The sequence below is a fragment of the Lemur catta genome, chromosome 2 (assembly GCF_020740605.2).
Source record: "Lemur catta isolate mLemCat1 chromosome 2, mLemCat1.pri, whole genome shotgun sequence".
Lineage (NCBI taxonomy): Eukaryota > Metazoa > Chordata > Mammalia > Primates > Lemuridae > Lemur > Lemur catta.
In genome coordinates, this window is record NC_059129.1 from 124,337,985 (window position 1) to 124,362,590 (window position 24,606).

At 43.7% G+C, this 24,606-nt stretch overlaps 1 protein-coding gene across 1 annotated transcript; it reads left to right on the forward strand.

Annotated features, from left to right (window-relative positions):
- Positions 1-2,488: 2,488 nt before the first annotated feature.
- On the forward strand, positions 2,489-18,155 carry TNFAIP3 (TNF alpha induced protein 3). Its single transcript, XM_045544448.1, has 9 exons — positions 2,489-2,748; positions 6,424-6,733; positions 10,063-10,253; positions 10,906-11,053; positions 11,205-11,375; positions 12,066-12,246; positions 13,397-14,322; positions 15,036-15,217; positions 15,906-18,155. The coding sequence occupies exons 2-9, from the start codon at positions 6,439-6,441 to the stop codon at positions 16,188-16,190; spliced, it is 2,379 nt and encodes a 792-aa protein (XP_045400404.1). The 5' UTR covers positions 2,489-2,748; positions 6,424-6,438; the 3' UTR covers positions 16,191-18,155.
- The last annotated feature ends 6,451 nt before the right edge of the window (positions 18,156-24,606 follow it).

Consider the following 24,606-nt stretch of genomic DNA (forward strand, 5'->3'; position numbering starts at 1 on the left):
GGCATGAGCCACCGCACCTGGCCCACCAAGAAAATTCTTATTGGTCTTGTTAAGCAGTAGAAAGGGAAAAGCTGCATGTCCAGCCCAACAAAGCCCCGATTTAGAAGCTAGAAAGGACAGTAAAAACTGCTTGGGGGTGGGGAGGACGAATCAACAAGCTATATAGTAGAACAGTGGAAAATAGAGGTAGAACAAAATTGAGGGCTACAGACCACTCCTGTATCTGACTGCTATTACCCTTGTCACAAATCCTGGCAGGCATGATGGCAAGACAGCCACGAGGGGACAATTAGAAGTGACAGGTATGAACATGGCCTTTCGGGCTTGTCATTCTTCCCTATTGCATTCCTAGCTCATCGTACCAGGGAGCAAGACACGAGTCAGAAATGGGCAGTGGATGCAGCACAAAGTGGTGGAGTGTCAGAGGCAGAGAGAGATGAGAGCGAGCAGACAGATTCTGTTCACAAAGGAGCGCCAGGCAGAGTGATCTGAGGATTAACATTCTGTGCAGGGTGTTCTGTTACAGACATTATCTTCTTTCATCAGCTCAACAGAAGTCTAGGAGGTTTCCTGAGGCTGGAACCAAGGCCCTTTTGCCTCCCAAGCCACATTCTGCCCAGGGGTCCACGTTTGGCTAAGTGACTGCAGTGTGTTGGAGACAATGGGCGTCGGGGTATCAACAGGGCCCCTGAAACTTGAAATCTTATAGGACCTTTCCTGAAAGGAAGAGTTTAATAATGAAGACTTATCAGTATGGGCTTTAGAGAAAGACAGACCTAATTCCAGGGGTGGCTCTGCCACTTTCTGGTTGTGTAGACTTCGGGCAAATGCCTTACGCTTCTTAAGCTTCATATAAAAGCATATATAAAGCTAATCGATGGGCACAACGGGCGCAAAGAGATGTGAAAGTCACTGGAAATCAAGAAAGAGGGGGAGGAGGGATGGAGTAAAAACCTACCTATCAAGTTCAATGAACACTATTCTATTCAGGTGATGGGCACACTAAAAGCCCGACTTAAGCATTATAAAAGGTATCCATGTAACAAAAATATGTGTACCCCCTTAATATTGTGAAATTTCAAAGAAGCACATATAAGCATATATTAAGTACCTGATAAATGTCATTTTGTATTACTAAGTCGACTATCCATTGTTGAGAGTTGACAACTGAAAACATGTGAAGAAGAGGGCAATAACAAAAGATTTGGAGCTGGAAAAAATTCCAGCCATGGGTTTAAAAAGACAGGGACCAGCCTTGGGCCGGTAGCCACTACTGACTCTCTGCTCTAAACCTCCCTTTGCCAAAAAAGTGCCACCCTCTTTCCAGCCCCCACCCCAGTCTCTGCAGGTTCTCACTACAGAGAGGATCATATTTTTTTAATTCAAAACTTGCAATATATAGCCTGACAACTATTCTTAAGTATACTTAAGGGGACAATAGTATATACTTTCAATCTGGTTCCAACTTAGCCATTCTAAGTGAATGGTCCAAAGGGTACCGGGTGCTTAGAGGGCAGCAAGGCAGTAAAAGCGCCCTAAGGCCCCTCCCTCCACAGCTCCAGCACCTTCACTGCCCAGGTGGCCAGCACCCATTTCCAGGTGACTCACCGTCCAGATGAAGGCTGAGCAGTGCAGTCCCCAAGCCAAGAGCGCGTGGGGGCGGAAGGGGGGGGGGACACAAAGTATTAGCAGGCGTTGGCATCCCGGGGGTGAACTACTTATCAGGACAGCTAAAAATACACCTAATAAACTGGCCTTGGAAACACAAGGCAAGGAAACACATAACCAGACTAGAATTGCTTTCTAAACTGAAATACTACTGAAATGTGATGCCACCTGGGTGCCTGGTGTGCAGAAATAGCGAAGAGGAAATGGAGCAAGTGCGGGGATACCGGCGGGGGTCGTTCTGACTCCTAACTCTGTCCAAGACCGGCCTTGCCCCCGCGAAGGCCAGGACCGCAGGACTACGGGGTCGCATGTGTCCCCGGACCTCCACCTCACCCAGGCTGGGGTCCGGGGTTGTACTGCTCCTTTCTCTAGAAATCCCCTCCGGGGCCCTGTCTAGGACTCCCCCTCCGAGCTTGTCACGTGCGCAGCTCAAACTTTTCAACTTCTGCCGGAGGCCTGCGGTCCAGGGCGCCGGGGTGGTTTTCAGGGTTTTCTTTCTTTCTTATTTCCCTTCTTCTTCTCCACAGTTGATGATTTTCTGCAGAAAAACGGCTGCGAAAAAGAACCTATTTCATTTCCAGTTCCCATCACCGCGATTTCCACATGGATGTGACGTTGGGCCCAGCTTCCGAAATGCCCAGGTGACTCACGCGGGGACACCCCGGGGCGGGGCGCAGGAGTTTCTCCGCGCGGCCGGGGCGGGGCGGGGCGGGCCGGGCCGGGCGGGGGCCTCGCGCGCCGCTCGCCTCCTGCGCCCCCTGCCGGTCAGCCCCGGGGGGGCCGGCGCGTCACGTGACTGGAAAGTCCCTGGAAATCCCCGGCGGTCGCGGGCAGTACAACTGAAAGGGAAAAAAGGAAACTGCGCAGTCTGCAGCCTTCGTGGCGGGCAAGTGCGGAGAGCAGCGAGCCCGCGGGGGCGGAGCGGCGAGGACTGCCGCCAGCAGAGATCACACCCCCGGCAGCGAGCAAGCCCGACTCCGGGCGTCCATGGGGCGCAGCCTCGGCCCGACCCCCGCCAGCCTCGCGCGCCTGTCCTGACCGGGACGTGGGACTTGGGAGAGGATCGCGCGGCTCAGACAGGTGAGCGCCGCGCCTCCTTGCGCCGTCCGCCTCGGGCTCACCGCGGCCGAGGGCTGCGGGTGCGTGTGGGGTACGACCCCCGGGCTGGCCCCGTCTACAGGGCATTGGTTTTGCAGCTGTCCTGGAGGGGGATTTGTTGGCCGTGTGTTCCCATTCTAGGTTTTGAAGTGCTGGGAGTTGAAGTCGCCGCTCCAGATGGGGGTGACAGCCAGCTGGATTTCTCCAGCCAGCTGTTCTTTTCAGATAATGCAGAGAACTTAAGCTGCAGCTGACTGCTGGAGAGTCGCCCCTCGGGCCCCTTGGGCGGGTGGTCGTTGGTGCTTTGCTCCTTTTCGTGTCTATTTTTGCGATCAAGCGTTCCATGCCCATGGCCACGTAGACCTTGCAGAAGCACTGTGACTTCTTCCCAGACTGTGCACAACCAGCCCAACGGGGCTGAGGTGCCACGGGGGCAGCCAGAGAAGGCGAGGTTGGGGGGCTTCAGTCAACCACCTTCCCAGATACAGCTTCCAGGGGACTGTGCAGGACGGTGGGGTTGGGGCTCGGGGTCCCACTTTTTCATTGCAGAAGTGTAAGAAAACTATGCATGTGGAAGTGCGCTGGTAGCCTGCCTTTGGGGGGCTCCACTTCAGCAGCGATCTGCAGGCTGCTGCTCCAGCCCCTACCCCACAGTCAGACAGTCTTTGTCAGCCCGGGTCGTCCCACATCCTGCCACCTGGTCTCTCAGGAAAGCAAGTGGTATTAAGTAAGGAAGGAGCTTGGCTCTTTTTGAGCCCCCTTTGTTTTCACTTCTCCCTGGCTCTGATCTGCTTTCCTTGGAAAGCCAGTCTGGTTGAGTGTCTCAGGGCAGCATTTTGGGGGAACCATTCATTGTTGATTAAAGTGTCTCTGGACCACAACCCTAATGTCCCAGATTACTGGCCAGCCAGTTAGTGCTCCAGTCTCATTGTCTAAGGTTCTACTTTGATTTTTTCTTTTTTTGGCAATTCTTTGTACAATTTTTGAATTTTTGGAGGGGTACTCCCCAATATTTGGATGAGGTATTTGTTGACAAATACTTCATAGATCTCCACATCATGGACAAAAATGTTTGCGCAGAGTGGGAAAATAAAACAAGGTGGAGAAGAGTTTGAGTAATGAATAAGTTCTATAGAATGTCATTGATCCTTGTGACAAAAATTGGGAAATTTATTAAGGCAGCGAGGTAATGAATGTAAAAACAAAATGTTAAGCCTAATATTGTATTTTTTTTTGCACATAAGGACGTTATAATCCTATGTCAGAAAAACCCACTTTAATCTTAAGTGTGGAGAAGTCCAGGAACTGGAAACTTGGGCAGTGGGTTTTGATATCTTTTAAGGAGGCAATTTTGCAGGCTGTGCAAGGCTAAATATATGAATGAGGTCACACTGGACTATCGAATATTGACATTTGCATGTCTTGCATATGGTTTACAGCTCTCACTATTTTAGATCTTTGCTGAAAAATCATTAGGTCCAGAAGAGAAAAATAGAAGTCAGAAAAGCAACAAGAGGCAATACCTAGTTTTTTAAAATCTTCCTACTGCTGGACTGTTTCCATTTGAGAGTGGCAGGCCCTGTAGCCACAGGTATGTTGTGGGACTTGGAAAAGGCAGGTATTGGAAAACCTGGCTCCTGTGCAAAGCTCTGCCCCTGAATGGCTGTGGGACCTGCTCAGGACCTGTACCTTCATTGCCTTAGTTGCAGACTAAGGTGGTTATGTGACTTCAAGGCAGGGAATAAGGCCATTTTTTATTTTTAGCCCCAGCGTCAAGCGTGGTGATCACCCTTCATTAGGTGGTCAGCTAGTGTTTGTTGAGTGGATGGGTGCATGGATGGATGAATGACGTTGTGAAAGAAACTTTTGCTGTACCATAAAGGAAAAGTGTATGTGGTATTTTTGTCCCTTCATTATGTCTGTAGGCCTGCTATGACTTTGCCCAATTCCACCTGCAGGGAATGTCTAAGATCATAGGAGAGATCACTATCTGACCCAGAGAATGACCTCTCCCTGGCCTCCCCCAGCAATCAGATTAAGAATCCCAGTCCAAAACTACCACCATAAAACTCCTTGGAAGCAACCTCCGGGTCTTCTAATCCAAACTTTCTCCTTTGAGTGGGCCACCAGAATTTAGAACACCTTATCAATGACTTTAAGAGAGCCTAGAGCCACCCAGAGGTGGTTTCCCGAAAATCCAGGTTTCTTGCCATCCGTCTTACACAGGTTTAATGTCTTTATCCACTGGGTTGCCCTGGCAAATAGTATGATGCAGGAGTAGGCTAAACAATTGCTGCAAAACTTCCTAGAGAATATCTTTGTGGTCCGAAATCATCTTTGTCTTCTTGGAAATTAGGATGTGTGGTGAGGCACCCTACTAAGGGCTAGGGAACCAGAGCTGCACACTGGAGAGATCCCACGTTATGTTAATTCACGTCATCCCACGCTGTTGGCATGGGTCATAGATTCTGTTTGTCTCAGGTGGTCTGCTGGCTGAAACTTCTTTCCTTGTCTGCTCTAGACTCTCATTTCCTCCACTAGTTGAATATGCTTGAAGATTTCAGGGTATAGAACAGGGTGGAAATGCATCTATCTGAGTGTTCGTACCTGGAGAGCGATGATAAAATTTGGTTGCACTGGGTACGGTGGTGCCGCAGTGCCTATAGTCCCAGCTACTCGAGATGCTGAGGTGGGAGAATCATTTGAGCCCAGGAGTTCAAGACCAGCCTGGGCAACATAGCAAGACCCCATCTCTAAAAGAAACAAACAAAAAATAAAATTTAAAAAAAAAACAAGAAAAAGTTTGGTTGGTAGTTGAGTTAAAATAATTGAGCTCTAATGTCTGTTACTAGAAGTGTAGAATTTATTTGTTCTATTGTTATTCTGTTTCTTAGCCTATTGTTGTAAAGTCCAATGGGTAGGCTCTGAAGGAGTGCTGACTGTTTGGTCTTAAAATTAGGAAGCATCTTGCTGGAAATAGACTTTTTTGTTGGTTATAAAACATTCAGTTTTAACTCTTTATAAATATTATAATACATTTTATGAATAAAATCCTTAAAAATACTTCTTTTGGGGGCTAAAGAGGAACACCAACTAGCAGCCTGGATGACAGCATAAAATTGGAGGATTTTTCATAAAATATTTATTGTCATTCCAGCATAGGGAGGGAGTGATAAATCAAGACTGTACCCAAGAGCTGGGATTGCTTGGTGGTGGTCTTAAGGGAAGAGGTACTACTGTGCCCTTAATTGGCATTCAGTACTCCCCAAATCCAGCAGCTGTTCCAGAGTGGCATCTGAATGCAGTGAGAGCTTAAGTCAATTTGGAGGCGCAGTACCTGTTGCTGACAGACAGGCTTGACTCCCTGACAGACAGACATTACTGAAAACACGGGTTATCCCCCTCCTCCTCAGTACCCACTCTCCGCCTTCCTTCTCTTGTTTAGACTAATCTTTAAAAGTGATGTAACTTAAAACAGTCCAGTGTGAGTTAATCTTTGAGGCCAGCTAGTATCCTGGGAGTAGAGGTGACTAAGATCTTGTGCCTACAGATTAGGGTAATGACAAGATCAAACACTGGGGTTTCCTGCAGGCAGGTATATAGGAGTGGTATCAAAGGCAGGCTAACGGAATGGGTCTCTTCCCCCCTCCTCTTCAGGTGCTGGAGAGCACAATGGCTGAACAACTCCTTCCCCAGGCTTTGTATTTGAGCAATATGCGGAAAGCTGTGAAGACAAGAGAGAGAACTCCAGAGGATATTTTTAAACCTACAAATGGGATCATTCCTCATTTTAAAACCATGCACCGGTACACACTGGAAATGTTCAGAACTTGCCAGTTTTGCCCACAGTTTCGGGAGATCATCCACAAAGCTCTCATCGACAGAAACATCCAGGCTTCCCTGGAAAGCCAGAAGAAGCTCAACTGGTGTCGAGAAGTCAGGAAGCTTGTGGCTCTGAAAACAAATGGTAAGACTTGCCCTGTTGTGCTGCTTTTGCCCGGAGGATGGCTTCTGCCACTGGGTCCCCATCCATGAAATTTTCATAGCATTAGCCCAAACTCAAATCTCTTGAGATTTAGCACAGACACCTAAGTGTAGAGACTCCATAAGGGGCATGTGATAAAAGCAAGCTTGTTTTGTGAATGTTTTTATTAAAGACATTTTCTAATTGTCTCTGTTAGAGCACGGAGCACATTAGGGTTTGGGGAATGTATTTCTAAACACTGTGCCCCAGTTAAATGATTTGTTTCTAATTCTTGTGACTGTTTAATCATGTGTAAAATACCCTTCCATGGCCAGTAATGGAAATTTTAAAAGGTTTTAAGTTCAAAAGGAAAAAATGGTGTGAAAACTATTACTGTTGTTTCCCATTGTCATTAGAAAATGCTTGTGTTGTTCTTATACTTCTTGAATTGGTGGCATTTTATGGGTTAACCAGTGAATGGCTGTTGAGGACAAGAGACTCCTTTTGTCTCCTCTTCCCTTGCCTGGGTTCTATGGCCTGTGGTCCTGTAATATAGAATAGAAAGATATTTGAGATTTTTAGCACAAACTGTAGACCTCTACTTCATTACTTTTAGGGAGTCCTAGTGACTGAATTTCTTCCTGTCTGTGCCTTTCTGCCCAATGGATTTGACTACGAGTAGCTATCTCCCATTCCAAGCTCTACTGTTTTGGTTTTTTTTCCATCATTTCCATTGAGCAAGAGTGTGGATATCAACAGGAACATCTGAGCATAATGCTTCATGCAGGTGCAAAACTCTACTCTGTGGATGTAGATAATTATTAGGATAAGCAAGTAGACTGTGCAAAAGCAATTAAAAAAAAAATCCATGGTTTAGGTCAGAGCAGGAATCTCAGGCCCTTCTATCAATGACAGTCCTAAGCCATCCTGATCAAAACAATACATCCAAAAGCAGAAAATCCTTGTTGACAATGATTTTGATAAGAACATTAACTTAATTAACTAAATTGGTACATTAATGTTGGCTATTTTTGACTTGGGTAACTTAGAGTGGTTGTGGGTTTTTTAAATTTTGATTCTGGGGGCTCTCGTACATCACCTCAACGTCTTGCCTGCATTTGTGAAAGGACTCTTAGAAACACAGGTAGACAGAAGACTAGGGATAGGTACTGTCTACACTGTTCTTGGCATTAAATTAAGTGATGCCAAGAAGTAGGTGATTATGTTAAGTCATCATCAAGGGCTTTATATGCCTGACAATTGGTGGTTTTTAACCCTTTCCCATTGTTACAAAAAAGAAATAGAGTCAACTTTGAGAGATTTGGAAACAAAGAGATTCTACTGAATTAGAAGTGTGGTAGAAGGGGAAAAACCTTGTCATCATTAACAGAATTAACTGACATTTGGCTCTATTTCCTTAAGAAAGGAAATGCTGTATTTCCATAAGAAAAAAATAGAATATGAATAGGAAATACTTATTTTGCAAACATAAGTCATTTATATCAACAAGGAGTCACACTACAAATTAAACTACAAAAGCAAGTGCATTTTGATAATATTTTATGAGAAATAAGGATTTTTAGGCTTGTATTTTCCCACTTTTGAGAAAAATTCCTTAACATTCTGAGGAAGGAAGAAAAGATATTTAATGGAGGAAGGGAAAAACAAATGATTTGTCTTCTTTGATTTTTATTAGCACCTTTTTTTTTATCCTCCCGTCCCCCCACCCCTCACCCATAGGAGGGTTCTTCAAAGGCATTGGCCTGTTTGGGGAGGGGGTGATTCACAAGTTTGCATTTGAGGATATGAGACTGCGGTGAATGAGGAAGGGAGTAGGTGGCATAAAATTGAAACTTCATGTGAAAAATTCCAGCGTCTATTGGCTGCAGCGATTTCACTTGTATAATGAGTAGCCCTATTCCAGCTCACCCTGGCCACACCCACTTGGAAAGTCCAGGGTGCACTTCGCAGTTTAAATGTCTACACACCAGAACAAAAAGTACAATAGCTGTTGCTCAATTGCTAGTCAAATAACTTAGCACTGGGGAATTCCAGATGTTAGTTAGGGAATTTTATACTGGTGCATCTCAATAAAGAACTGAAAGTAAGCACAAGAAGAAAAAAAGCCTTATCTTTGCTCTAGATTTTGCAAAGGGGAAATTTCAACAGAATGCAGTCGTTGCCACACTTCTGCCAAGACACAAGGCTTGAGTGATCTTTTTTGTTCATTTGTTCAAACACTTAGCTAGTTTTTCTAAGTGTGTAAATTGAAGGAATATTGCCTGTGGATACATATTTGAGGTTTTGTTGTTTTTCTTTATTTTTTACAGTTTGACCATAATTAAAATTTGATAAAATTTCAAGTAGCTTTATAGTTTTACTTATAGAATAAGAAAATTTAACTTTTCTTTATAAAAACTATTTTGCACTTGTCAAAGGAAATTAATGAGTCAACTTTTTTTTGTTTTAAACATTCCCCCAAAATGCTTATTGTTTGGGGGTTGAAATAAAATGCAATCTATTGAATTATGAGTTTTAACTTGGAAAGGTCACAAATTAACAGAATAAAATTAAACCTGTTCTGATTTTTTTTTTCCCCTCAAAATGCCAGCCCTAAACACTGATTTATTTTCAAAGTTACATATCCAGGTATACTTTAAGTTTTAAAAAGGACTCTACAATTGCTAATAAGCAGGTTCACATAAGGTGTTTTGGGGGCCCAGGGCTGGCAGGCCACAGATAATTTGGTATTGTCCACCCCATTCTAAAAATGAGAGGAAACTCCCAGGTTCCAAAGGCTAACATGGAATGGTCAAGTCATTTGCTGCTGAGTCATAGCCAGAGGTCCCTGTCTAGTAACCAAGCCATGCCTGCTTCCTGTCTGTGCATGCTGCCCTGTGCGTTCTTCCTTAGAGTCAGAGAGCATAGTCCCAGTTCCTTCTCTAGCAGACCAGGGAATGCTGGAAAGGGATGGGATTTAGAGACCATAATCTAGTGCCCTCATTTCACAAGGAGGAAAAATGCCTACGGAATTCCCCCCAAGGTCACTTGAACAACTTAGGAGCAGACCAAGCTAGAACCAACGTCCCCTGGCTCCTTTGCACTGTTGGTGTCATTCATTAAGAAGAAGAGTGAAAGGAATTATTTTTTTCCTTAAAGCTGTCATTGCCTTGTGATATGTTATCAGTTGGCCCTTGACTGAGAATTTAAACCAAATTAAACCTTTCAGTCCCCTGTGGTAGCAGTAGGGCTAGTTTATTCTGAAAACCTTTGCTGGGCCTTAAATGCAGGTCACTTGATTTTGCGTCTCTTCCCTTCCCTTCTGTCCTCAGGTGATGGCAACTGCCTCATGCACGCCACTTCTCAGTACATGTGGGGCGTTCAGGACACAGACTTGGTCCTGAGGAAGGCACTCTTCAGCACGCTTAAGGAGACAGACACGCGCAACTTTAAATTCCGCTGGCAACTGGAGTCTCTTAAATCTCAGGAATTTGTGGAAACGGGGCTTTGCTACGACACTCGGGTATGTCTTGTTCCCTCATAAGCATCTATTGACAGGCTTCCGTGGTGGGCAAAGGGTACCCCGCCCGGGCCAGGTCCTGCCTTCAGGGATCATATGGTTGACTAGGTCACGTGAATTTGGCTAAGACATACTGAATGGAAAACACCAGAAACCTCCTGTGGGATTAACCTGAGGCTTTTGCCACTGCTTTTGGGTTGCAGATTCCCAGCTTGTGGGTCTCTTCACTGTAACTGAAAGTCTTCTGACTGTGGCCTTTTCCTTTGGTATTTTTGCTGGTTTGGGGTTCATTTGCCCCTAGCATGATTTGCTGAACTAGTCAATCAGACTGAGACACGTGCCTCACCTTCCTCAGTCACAAGCTTGGAATTTTTGTGTATGTTGGATGAGGGGCTTCAATGTAATGCCTCATCAGGGATTTTTTTGAAAGCAGGTGCTGTCCCCATCCTCCCCCACTTCTGAGTTTGCCTTGTAGTGGAAAAAAGTAAAGGAAGAGAACCGAAACGGGAGAAAAGGGTGATCATTTGAATGATGGTGTCAAGAAAGGGGAAAAATAAGCTGAGTTATATAAATGAATAATTGTTGAGTGATGTCAGAATGCCTTTTTGATGCAGAGTATGTTCAATCTTTTTTCCCTTCACCTTTCTCCCCTTAGAACTGGAATGATGAATGGGACACCCTCGTCAAAATGGCATCCACAGACACGCCAGGGGCCCAAGGTGGACTTCAGTATAATTCACTGGAAGAAATACACATATTTGTCCTTTGTAACATCCTCAGAAGGCCAATCATTGTCATTTCAGGTGAGATGCCTGCAGATCACTTATTTGTATTAAAAAGCTTTTCCGCTCTCAGGGGAGACCCACACTACCAAAGTTACAGGTAACAGTAGCTAAATGGAATTTGATGAAAGTCACTCAAGGGCCTTATTTTTCTTTGTCTTTCATTGAACAGACAAAATGCTAAGAAGTTTGGAATCGGGTTCAAATTTCGCCCCTTTGAGAGTGGGTGGAATTTATCTGCCTCTCCACTGGCCTCCCCAGGAATGCTACAGATACCCTATCGTTCTCGGCTACGACAGCCAACACTTTGTACCCCTAGTGACCCTGAAGGACAGTGGGCCTGGTAAGAAAACTGCATCAGTTCATACTCACAAATTCTGTTAGATACTGGAACGTCAGGGTTTGCTCTCTTGGTCCTTACTGAAATAGTCTTATTTAAGAATCCTGTTTTTACTTAAATACATCATTCTGTCATATGTTTGGTTAGTAACAGGAGTGCAATAACAGTAATCGAAATACCCCCATATCTTTTTGTGTATGACTTGGAAAGTACTTTCAACATGTTAATTGCAAGTAGATTATATATTTATATACATCACTACTACTATTAATATTACATGATAAATTAAGGCACACAGAGCCCTGAATACAGTGCCTGGTATAGAACAGGTTAATGTTTGTCAAGTAGCTATTATTTTAATGGCTTCATGTAAAGTCAGCACTACATTAAGTGCTTTAGGTATATTATTTTGTTGCATTTTATCCCCATAGCATTCCTGTGAGACATAGGCATTGGTAGCCTTATTTTATAGATGAGGCAGTTGAAGCTAGAAGAAGTTAAATATCCTGCCCAATGTCACATAGATGTATTTTATATTAGAGTGAAGCACATTTTGTTTGCCCATTTGAGTTCAACTGTGGCTAGATAGTACTTTTCTGCACTTTCAAAAGTTAATTATTTTATATACGACCTTACATAAGACCTCATTTAGTAGAATACTGTTTTACTTATGTGGTTTTTTTTTCCCCTCAGAAATCCGAGCTGTTCCACTTGTTAACAGAGACCGAGGAAGATTTGAAGACTTGAAAGTTCACTTTTTGACAGAGCCTGAAAATGAGATGAAGGAAAAGCTCTTAAAAGAGTACTTGATGCTGATAGAAATCCCAGTCCAAGGGTGGGACCATGGCACGACTCATCTCATCAAGGCTGCAAAGTAAGCAGTTTGTGTTTAGCTCTTTTCTTTGTCATCTGTAACTATTTTACTTCAGTCACATTAGCGGCTGCCACTCATAGCTCAACAAGAAAGTTATCTGCAGCCAGTGTGTGCCAATGTGAGACAAATTCAGAGCCTCATGTGTGGTTGAAGAGGAACACTTAAGGGAGTACTAACTTTGATTTCAAATGCAAACAAGGAATTTATCCAGAACAATTTTCCTGGATATCTAGATGCTAGAATTAGAGTCAAAATTATGGGCTTTAAAAGGGCATTTACTTCAAGGATAGTTTTTTTTTAATTGCTCTAAAACATATTAAAAAAAGACTAGCAAGTGAAAACTCTTGAAAACAAAAGCCTTTTTTCTTGGTTTCTTGGTAAAGATAGACACATCGGCCACACCCTGGATTGTAGAATGTGTTTACGTGACAGCCCATGATTTTGCCACATGGAAGTGGGAGGCGAGCCGCAGAGTATGCGCTGTGCAGATATCCAATCTCTAAACACCAGCTTTATGTTAAAGACTTGGCTGTTTCTGAGGACTTGAAATGCACAAGAGATGACAGTGAGGACACAAGAGAATCGGTTTCTCAAAGTGGAGATTAGCAAATTACAGAGTCAAAAGTAAATAGACAGCGCCTTTGGGTGTGCCTGCCTCTTAGTTATCCTGGCAGTTAATGCTAGTAGAGACAAGACACAAGTTTAAATTAATAACAGCAAAATATAGAACACAAAGTTCCAAAGTAGTTTGTATTATAGACTAGTCCCAGATGAATAGCCTGAGTAATGTTTTACTATTAATAGAAATTTGATCTCTGAGAAGTTAGAAAGTCAAAGTGACTTCTTAATAAGAAGCAGAGGCAGCCCCAGAGTAGCCCTTTCTTTAGAATGATCTGTAATTTGGGGTGGATCAAGACTGATTAAATAAGACTATGATTTTAAAAATAACAGAATCTTCTTAGCAGACTGACATCACATTTGACTCCAGATCATGTTAGGAAATATATTGTACCACATTATATTAGAAGTACGAGCTATTTCTCAAAGGCCTGCATTTTAAATGAATGGTTATAGAGTTTTAAAAGTTTGTTCTATGAGCTAATGATGTAAAAATGTCATGTAGTTTCATATTTTTCCTTTTGGTCTTTAGGTTGGATGAAGCTAACTTACCAAAAGAAATCAATCTGGTAGATGATTACTTTGAACTTGTTCAGCATGAGTACAAGAAGTGGCAGGAAAACAATGAGCAGGGGAGGAGAGAGATGCATGCTCAGAATCCCTTAGAACCTTCCATGCCCCAGCTATCTCTCATGGACGTAAAATGTGAAACTCCCAACTGTCCTTTCTTCATGTCCGTGAACACCCAGCCTTTATGCCATGAATGCTCAGAGCGGCGGCAAAAGAATCAAAACAAACTCCCAAAGCTGAACTCCAAGCCAGGCGCCAAGGGGCTCCCTGGCGTGGCACTTGGGGCCTCTCGGGGAGAGGCTTGTGAGCCCTTGGCCTGGAACCCCGAGGAGCCAGCTGGGGGCCCTCATTCGGCCCCACCAACAGCACCCAGCCTTTTCCTGTTCAGTGAAACCACCGCCATGAAGTGCAGGAGCCCTGGCTGCCCGTTCACGCTGAACGTGCAGCACAACGGACTTTGTGAGCGCTGCCACAATGCCCGGCAGCGTCACGCCAGCCACACCGCAGACCGCGCGAGGCATTTAGATCCCGGGAAGTGCCGCGCCTGCCTCCAGGATGTCACCAGGACGTTTAACGGGATCTGCAGCACTTGCTTCAAAAGGACTACGGCAGAGCCCTCCTGCAGCCTCAGCTCCGGTGGTCCTCCCTCCTGTCACCAGCGGTCCAAGTCGGATCCCTCCCAGCTCAGGCGGAGTCCCTCCCCACATTCTTGCCACAGACCTGGAAACAACAACCCCGACCCGTCTGGCTGCCTCTCTCCTGCGGCACGGACTCCAGGGGACAGGACAGGGTCGAGCAAGTGCAGAAAAGCTGGCTGCATGTATTTTGGGACTCCAGAAAACAAGGGATTTTGCACGCTGTGTTTCATCGAGTACAGAGAAAACAAACGTGAGTGAAATGATCCAAATGCAGCAGCTACTGTCTAGAGCGGGTTTTGTTCCTGAACTTTTAAGGAAAGCCACCCATCTGGGCATTCAGGTAGAATGGTCAGAACCCACCATGCCTTTCTACCAGCTTGTACCCAGGGACAGTCACAGTGGCTCTGCCAATCGCATGTGGAGGCAATTGCATGTGTGCACTATATGATTGCATCAGCTCCTAGATACCACGTTCCAGAAACCAAAAGTGCCCTGTAGAGAGCGGTGAGGAAATTTGCTTTCATAAGGCCACTCAGTGTCTGGCATTGATAAGATAGATATTAAACCAGATTCCTTTTGCGACTTTGGTACAATACAGAAATCGCAAAATCTAAAGAGAGTAGCTAGAGAGAGGGAGGTCTCTACTGACACTGTAAGAAAACATTTGTGGTTTTGTAAATCTCTAATTTGAAAGAAGGATGAGCAGTTACTGTCTGTTCTTTGTTCTGCTACCGTGACTGATCAGTGCTCCATGTTCAAAGTGAGAGACTTGTAAAGCCAAAGATGTTTCAATAATAGTATTTTAATTAATTTTTTTGCTGAATTTATAAAAGGCTGGTCTCATATATATACTTAAGGCTGGCCTGGTCTGTATTTGGAACCCGTTGATTTCTCCAATGTCACTGTCTCTGTGTCTGCAGGGTGACCCATGTATGGTACTCATTAGCATCAACTCTCTTATAGATTTTGTCACTGCCTCAGGAAAAGCCAGTTCCACAGCCTCCAGGTTCCAGAACACAGTTCCATGCCTGGGCAGGGAATGTGGCACCCTTGGAAGCACCATGTTTGAAGGCTACTGTCAGAAGTGTTTCATTGAAGCTCAGAACCAGAGATTTCATGAAGCCAAAAGGACTGAAGAGCAACTGGTAAGACATTTTGAGGAATTTCCCCGTCCTGTGTATTGGGTCCTCCTTGCTGGAGCAGTTTCTTCTGACCGTGACAAGCAGGTTTTCTTCCCTGAGGGGTTCTGTCTGCTCATGGTAATGGCTTATTTAAGAAAGTCTGCTGGGAGAACGTGGGGGAAAAGTCCGTGGCACTGTGGCTCCCTGAATTGCAAGTACTGTCAATTTTCATGGCCTAAGTGTACTTTAGAATTTATTTTAAAAAGCAGATAAAATCAGCCATAACATAAAACATCTTTATCCTCCAGAAAGCCAAATGGTGGTCAGAGACTTCTTTGTTATGTAGTAGAAGCACCGACATCTAGAAAGCAAACTTTCTTAAATAATTTCTTATCATGAGGACCGAGCAGGCAGACTTTCCCAGGTGCCTCCAGTTTATGGCAGATAAGAGAAGCAAACTTTAACTGGGCCAAGAGCTGGGCCAAGTTTGCAGGCCTCCATGTAAGGATTGGTGGTTCCCCTCGGCCTCCCTGGGCCCAGGTCGGCTCTTGGTGGGATTGGAAGGAGACCTTCTTGGAGAGCTGCAGCTCATAGACTGCATGTGCACTCTTGTTAACTTGCTCAGGCAAGTTAATCCACACTGTCACATGAGGTCTCATTGTCCTCTCCCTGAGAAATGTGAGCAACAGTTCTGTCTGTTCTTTCCACTCAGAGATCAAGCCAGCGCAGAGACGTGCCTCGAGCCACACAGAGCACCTCAAGGCCCAAGTGTGCCCGGGCCTCCTGCAAGAACATCCTGGCCTGCCGCAGTGAGGAACTCTGCATGGAGTGCCAGCACCTCACCCAGCGAGTGAGCCCCGGGCCCCACCTAGCTGAGCCCGCTCCTGAAGAGCCCCCCAAACAGCGCTGCCGGGCCCCCGCCTGTGATCACTTCGGCAACGCCAAGTGCAACGGCTACTGCAACGAGTGCTTTCAGTTCAAGCAGATGTATGGCTAACCGGAAACAGGCAGGCCAGCCCCTACGAGAAGAGGGGCCTCAAGTCGCCAGCCAACGTGGTGCTATGCTCTAAACCCTCAGCTGCCACTGGAGGGTCAGTCCCTGCAACATTGGGCTCAAGGGCGTCAGTGAGCAGGGGAGGAAAGATAAGCATCGTGCCCATGACGCGTGGGTTTGGTAACTGGGGAATGTTCCCGGGTGGCCTTAGAAACTGTGACTGGCAGTGGTCGATGTCAGATTCAGCCCAGGGCTCCTCCTCTCCTGCCATGCAGGAGGCTGGGAATGTCTTTGGACTTGGAACGAGTGCTAGGACTGGCTGTGACGCCTGCACTGCTAGGACTGCTTTATCATCTCGGGAGAAAAGGGAACAGACATGCAGTCGGGCGGGTTGGGAACCCCAGAGCCATTCCACCTGCCCTCCCTCAGAGATGTGAAGCTGAGTCCTCACCGCACCAAGGCCCTCTGCAAGAAGCTCAAGGAAGCTCAGGGAAAATGGACATATTCGGAGTCATTCAGACATATTAATGGTTTTCCCCTACCTGCCTAGTTCCTTTCCCGGGGACCCAGCAGAAAAGCAGAACCATCCACAGACTGTGATTCTGAGTGTGCTGCGACAGCATGTTCGCGGTGAAAGGAAAACAAGCTGCTCTTTACAATATGCACCTTTTAAAAATCGGAGTTGTTTTAGTGGGAAGACATGTAACTCTGGGTTATCACTGTCTTCACTCCTAAAGAGGTTAGCTTGAACTGAGGTGTGTGTAAAAAAGTGTACATGTACAGTATACCCTTATATTATGTGTGAGGGATTTTTTAAATTATACTGAAATGCTACCCTAGAGGTATAAGTAGGAAGACTGAATAATAATAACCTATTTTCTGGTTGTTGGGGCACTGTCTAACGTACACAGCTTGTGTGAACTCAACCAGCTGCCTTTGTAAAGGGAGCTCTTCAGTTGTGTCTGTGTGATTCACTTTATTTATTTTATTACAAACGTTAAGGTTATTTAAATGAAGATATTTCTTCTACTCTGAGGAAAATGCTGCAGTGTCTTCTTAAGGTAACACATTTGCTTTGGGTCTGGTTGTGGAACCAGACAAGTCCCTGGCCACAGTGGGGGAGTTGGCGTGTTTGATACCCTTTGCTGGCCTCCCTAGGAACGTAGGAATTGTGTCAAGAGTAAACCCATTACAGTCTCATGCTTCTTCTTACAAAACTCCAGCCACAGGAAAAGAAACTGTTCTCTATGCTCTGTAGATGCCTCTGAGTATCCTACCTCCTTGGAGAGAAGATAGGGAAGGAGCAGAGATGAGATTGGGGATGGTCACAGGGAAAGATGTGGCCTTCCGTGATGGTTTTATTTGCTGTGTTAATCCTGGGGGGCTGGGCGAGTGACCTTGTGTCCTGGGGTTCCCCAGCACTGGGACAGCAAAACCCAGTAACCAGGAGTATGTGGAAATTTCTTTCTGTTGTTGGCCTGCAATTTCTCTCTGCGCATTGTGTTGCTGTCATACTTGCTCTAGAATAAAAGGGGAAATGCATTTTCCCAGGAAGAAAGGCAGTTATTCTTTGGGTCTGAACTTAGGACCTGAAACTATTTGTGATCCATAACTCTACACAGACTTTACTCTTGTCACCTGATGTTTTCTACTTAGAACTCTCTAAATTGTTTTCCCTGACACATAAATCTATATAATTTCTTTCCAAAGATGTCAAATAAACTTCAATGTTTTCATCTGGTCCTCTTAAAGTTGGTATCTTAATATTTTGTGTCTATCAATATTTTCATTCTTAATGTGAAATAAATGGAATTATTTATACTTATTATAGAAAGTATTTGAAATTTGCACATTTAGTTGTCCCTAATAGAAAGCTATCTATTCTTCGTTGGATTTCTTCAAGTTTTCCTAAATAAATGTAACTTTTCACAGGAGTCAAAATTTAAAAATAAATTATTTAAGAACAAATTTTGATGTTTTCTATTGATGAATGCTGAAAGCAAAAAATGGCTCAAATGTTAAGACTGTGCTTCCCAAGGAACTTTATTTTTTTATGTACACCCAGGCAATGGGTATGTCTGTCACCCATGAGTAGTAAGGTAGCTTTTTAACAATGACAACTGCATGAGGGCAGGGCCATATACTCAGGCTCAGGCCTCCGGTTCAACAGTGGGGACACTGAGGCCCACATGGGAGTAGGAAAGACATGCTAAGGCCCTGTGCTCTGCTGAAGGTTCCTGCCCTAAGTGTTCATAAAGTGAAGAAAGAGAAAACAAGAGGGAGGACGAAAGACAGGAAAGAGAAATGAGCAGGGAGGAAGGAAGACTGGTGTAAGATGTGCCAGGTGAGGCATGTCAGAAGACGTGGCATGGCTTTGAAATTATACCACCACCCACCCTCAGGCCTTTGTCCCCATCTTCTATCCAGTACAAATGTACCCATAGAGGATTGATTCTGGGGCTGTGCAGCTCCCAGGATTGAGTTTTTTAAGCTCCCCAGGTGATTCTCATGATCAGCCAGATTTTAGAACCACACTTTAAAAAAATTATTGATAATCTTTTTAACTTACAGAAAACTTTCATATACAAAAAAGTAGGAAATAGTATAATGAACCCCCATATATCCACCTTCCAGTTTCAACAATTATTAACATTTTGTCAAATATTGTTTCATCAATTACTCCCCGTTTTTTGGTTTCATCTCTTATCTCCTTTTTTTTGCTGGACTATTTGAAAACAAATCCCAGATACTGTGTATTGTATCCTCACACCCACAAATAACCAGTGTGCATCTCTAATTGATGAGAACATGTTCTTTTTACATAACCACCATTATTACACCCAGCTAAATTATTTTATTCTTTAATATAATCCAAATCCCAAGTATGTATTCCAATTCCTCAGATTGTCCCTTATACAAGACAAAGTCCTAGTGCTTTTAATTGTTAAAGCTCTTTTATTCTGCAATACTCTCTTTTAATTTTTCATGCTATTAATTTGTTAGAGCAATTGGGTCATTTGTTCCATAGACTCCCCGGCATTCTGGATTTGGCTGATTGCTCTCTTGTGGTGTCATTTATTTAACTTATTCCTCTATACCTCCTATTAGGTTCTCGTTCACGGAGGCAAGAATCACTTGCAGATGGTGCTGTGTATTTCCTATTGCATCCCATCCTGCATGAGCCGTGTGAATGCTGGCCTGGAGGAATCACAAAGTCTCAGAATGGATATCCTCCTTTTTTCTCCATTTTCTCTCCCATCTCTCACCCAGCATTAAGAAATTACAATTCTTCAATCAGCATGATGACCATAAGCATTTGACCATAAGTCATGAGGATTTCTAAAATAGGAAATGACTTATAATTAGCAAATTATCTCTGACTGAGAAGATTGGCACATAGACAGGGAAATAGAGGAGGTTTAGAGAACATCGAGGGAGCCAGTTAGAGCAAGGCTCCCATCTGGGGTCGTGGACGGACCTCTGGGGCATGGGGGTCCCATAAAGTATATGCACAGTTTTATGTCGCAGTGCATACATTCATTTTTTCTGAGCTGGAACCCATGGCTTGATAACTTTCCAAAAAGACAAAGAGTCTAGGGATTGGAGGGCTGAAAAATAAAGCTTGGAAGGAACTGGCTTTGCTTCAGCTTGCCCAGATATTCACTCTCAATGCCGCAGAACGCTACCTTTATACCACACAGGGGGAAAGCTCATACCATCCGAAATTGAACTCATATTTCATGCCCACCCTCTTCCCTCCATGCTCAGGGAAGGAAAGGCATTGCCATCTTCCTAGCCACCTCTGGATTTCCGCCCCCACTTCCCACATATAAACTTTTAAGTGTATCTCCAGAATGTCAAATCTTCTGCCCACTCCCCACCACCCTTCTCTGGCACCAGTTCGGGCCCCAGCCTCCCTCTCTCCCTTTGCCTCAGATGCTCGTTTCCAGCCCTCTCTCTGAAGTAAGAAAATAGGAGACCTCTGAGTTTATTTTTTAATCTTAAAAACTATGATATAAATAACATTTTGCTAATATTTGATATATAAATGTACGCTAGCATTCTCTGACTTTGTCAGCATCAGTGGATCACTGTTGCTGTGTACGTTTTCCAGCTGGGGGACGGCGGATGCCAGAGACAGGCACCTTCACTCATCCATGCCTTGAGAGGCAGTGTAGATGTGCTGCCTACAAACTCTTTTGTCTACACACACAAACTTGGAAAGCAAAGTTTCTAGTCTTTAAAAAATTACCCAAATCAGGAGTTTCAAAAGGTTTTGAACCCATTTGTTGGAAATACCAGCTTATCTTTACCCCTTCCTAAGTAACTGACATCAAAGAAGGCAGGAATATGCTAGCAGAGTTTCAACAAAAACTTTTGCATACTTGATAACTGGGAATGGAATACAATGAATCATGAATTAGCAGGCACACCCAGTGATTTTTTTATATTATCTTTTTTTCTATCTTCTTGAGGTGTCATTTCAGCTCTGTCATTAACATAAAGGATTACAATAAAGTGAATTTAGAATTAGATATGGGAATGGTTTTATCACAAAGTGGTAGATATTTTTTTAAAGCATATTTATTTTATTATTTCTTATTGAGGTCAAAAGGTGTTTTACCATTAATAAAATATTGCTTACTTCATCTTTATCTTATTGTTTTAAAATTCTTATATTTTGTGATTATTAATGTTCAATAAGATAATGCATGAGAATTGATTTAAAATAATACATACATTATGAATGCATGTTCACAATATATATCTATATCTATATCTATATTTTTTGAAACAGAGTCATACTCCGTTGCCCTGAGTAGAGTGCTGTGGCATCAGCCTAGCTCACAGCAACCTCAAACTCCTGGGCTTAAGCGATCCTCTTGCTCCAGCCTCCCGAGTAGCTGGAACTATAGGCACATACCACCACGCCCAGCTAATTTTTATATTTTTAGTAGAGATGGGATCTTGCTCTTGCTTGGGCTGCCCTTGAACTCCTGACCTCAAGCAATCCTCCCGCCTCAGCCTCCCAGAGTGCTAGGATTACAGGAGTGAGCCACCGCACCCAGCCCCAAAATATTTTTAAAGATGGTATGAGATCGAAAGGATTTGGAGTCCAATTTCCAACATGTTATGCAATGTTCTTTATAATTTGAAACAACTTAAGTATTCATTCTTGTCTCCTACCACTACATACATACATCTATGTATATATACACACACATACACATACATACACATAAATATATATGTGTATCTGTTATGGCTTCCTATTCTCTCTAGAATAGGATCTTTCTGGTCTCAGCACTCTCAAAAATTATTCAGGACCCCGGAGAGCTTTTGCTTATGTGTGTTGTATCTGTTTATATTTACCATTTTAGAAATTAAAACTGGGCAAATGTCCAAGCACAGATATACAAGCAAAGGTGCCACCAGAACAATGACATCATGTCATGTCACAGAGCCTCTGGAAAACTCCACTGTACAGACACTCTGGATGCTCTTCCTGCCATCCACTTGCCCTTTTTTCTCTTCTTCACCAGAATCTAGTAGAGTTCCTGCCTTCTGTACTGCATTCTCCCAGATATCATGGAAAAACTTGGTATTTTATAAAAGAAATATTTAGGTTTAAATCCCAGCCCCATTACCTGTTAGTTATTCAGCCTTGAGCAAGTTGTCTCAAGTCTCTGAGTCTCAGGTGCTTCATAAAATGTTCATTAATGTTTTAAAATATGTATTAGGGAACTTTTCCCCCTGACCCTACCAGAAAATGCTCTTCTTATCTATCAATAGCCCAGCTCATGGTTCTCAACCCTGGGGACGTATTAGAGTCATCCAGAGGGCTTTTAAGTGGTGCCAATGCACAGAGATTCTCAGCTTTAAGTGGCCTGGGATGGCCCTCTCAGATAGTACATTTTCACTTTATATTTTTAAATGGCTCTAATATGCAGACAGGGTCTGGAATCACTAGTAGCCCAAAGAATACATTTTCACAGAGGCGACAGGGGGGAAGGGAACACTATTACAGCACACACCTGGGGCATCAGAAGAGGACAGGTGCCTTCCTCTGCAGGTCACCAGCTCTTCATCAGCACCTGCACTGGGTGGGCTTTATTACCACTGTGAATCCGCTTTGGCATAAAAGTGGCACAAGACCTCAATGTCCCAGAGGCAATATTAGATTAAGCAAGATCAGAGATATGCTACTGTATTGATAATTTACAAAAGAACCACTAATTACCAAAGAGGTACAAACACTTGCACTCTCTGGCCATTGCCTCCCCTCCTAAGAGATACACTTTATGGGAATCCTTATCCAGATGCCCGATGAGCCTGGGATCAGATCTTTGCGAGCTGGCAACACACTTGGGTTGATGCGTGCTTCTGTGTGTTGGGTTCTGTCTGTCAAGATCAAGAGTCGTTCAGAGCACTGTCTCCGCATATCGTGCTTGGATGGGCCCCGCCAGTGTCTGCCTTTGAGATCCTGCCCGTTCTTTGTGTCACCATCACCACCTTCTGACTGGCCCACTTTCCTCTAATCCTCATCAACACATTCAATTAAGTCACAGTCTGTCTCTTCTGATGACTTTGTACATTTCTGAACTGGTTTATTATTTAACTGCCAGAAGAAAATCTTATTTCCAAGCTACTACCTCCTTCAGTTAGTACCTAAAATCTTGAGTTAGAAGTCAGTCATTTGGGAAATCTTTATTTTGTTAGAATGAAATTTGACATGTACAGTTTCAAATGTTATCGGAATCCTTTATCATAGTAAGAAGGACATCCCGCTACTGTCAGACTGCACAAGAATCAGAAGAAGGGGAGACATGATTTACAGCATGAGGAAGCACAACAAACACAGGCATGAATTTCCTAATATGAAGAAACTTGGAGTCCTGAAATAACTATGAAAAGAACAGAATAAATATCTCTTGCATTGCCCCATCCACCCACCTTTTGTCTTCAAAGCAGCATTCATCTTGCCTTTAAAACAACAGACAGTATTCCGTCGTCTTTGGGACCTACGATTCAGTGAAATTCTGCTCAGGTTTTAGAGATCTGGACTGTATTCAAGGGCTGGCCCGTGAAATCCTTCAGGTCCAGGCTGTGCCACGCCCCCTTCACACCAAGAGTTTTATGAAGCTGAAATCAATGAGCATGTTGGTCAAATACTAAACTAGTTTCCTGAATATATAATGCCTCTCTCTGAATTCCAGTTTTGTAGATTTTCCAGTAGAATCATGAGTCAGAAAATAGGAAGTAGCTAGCATTTCATACTTTTCATGATCATCTTTAGAAAACATAAATTTTAAAATGACTTAAACTTGAGGTTAGAAAAGGTAAAAACCTGGTGGTAGTTTTATCTCTTCTTGAGGATTTAAAGCTGTCCACTAGTTTGTGGTTCTTAAAGTAGATACTTTAAAATAAAAACAATTATCACAGGTATTAAAAAGGAGCAGTCTTTTTCACAGTGGAAACCAAACAGGAGTAGTTTCAAAGAGTAGAGAGGAAATTACTGACACAGAGACCTCTGACTCCACAAGAGGATCACCCCCATGAGCCCAGCACAAGCTGCTCTCAGGGCCAGCAAAATAGTCTGTGGGTCTGTGAAAAATGTGCCATAATTATTTAACCATAGAGTTTAGAAACACGTTACTTAGACCAACTTTATGCGTCTTTTGTTCTCTACAGAGGATTTTGTATTTTTAAGAAACAGACAAATTGGTATTCCACATCTGAGTAAACACGCTAATATCTCTTCCAAGCCCAAGATACCTTAAAGATCACACCTGTCAGAAAATTTGCTAACAGATGTTATAATCATATAGTACACCTATATTCCAAACCATCAGGTAAATAGATGGTACTATAAAATATTAATATTTGATGTAAATGAAAATGAAATAAAATGTCCAGAAAAAAATTTTAATGCAAGAAATTTTTAATTTAGTAAAAAAACAAAAACAAAGAGGAGAAGAAGGGTTAAAATGCTGTTCATTTGGAACCTCTTAACCCTGACAGCTCTTCTAGAACACCATGCCCAGGAACCAGATTTCTTCTCACCTGCTCCACCCAAACAGCTTTGTAGCTGGTCCTCCTACATGTCAGTCATAAGCTTTATAAACCATCCTCTATAGTGCAGCCAGGGGGATCTTTCCAAATGTCCATGTCATCATGTTCTCCCCTTGGGGCCCACGGAATACCCTAGACCTGGAGAATTTCAGGGGCAAGGACTTGACATCTGGGTCCCTAAATTCTGAACAGAACTTCACTGACCATAGGACTTGTTTTTAATGGCCCTCAATAGACTCCTCAACTCAATCCAAGCCCCTTGGTGTGGCCCACAGAGCCATTTGTGATGTGGGCCCATAGCTCTCTGCCTACGTGTGCATCTAAGAATGCCACGGACCCCTAAGCC

Bases quoted from the DNA above. Each gene is read 5' to 3' on its own strand.
- TNFAIP3 (XM_045544448.1), top strand. From the start codon at position 6,439: ATGGCTGAACAACTCCTTCCCCAGGCTTTGTATTTGAGCAATATGCGG. The intron at 14,323-15,035 runs GTGAGTGAAATG...ACTCTCTTATAG, and splicing joins CGAGTACAGAGAAAACAAAC to ATTTTGTCACTGCCTCAGGA. The intron at 15,218-15,905 runs GTAAGACATTTT...CTTTCCACTCAG, and splicing joins AAAGGACTGAAGAGCAACTG to AGATCAAGCCAGCGCAGAGA.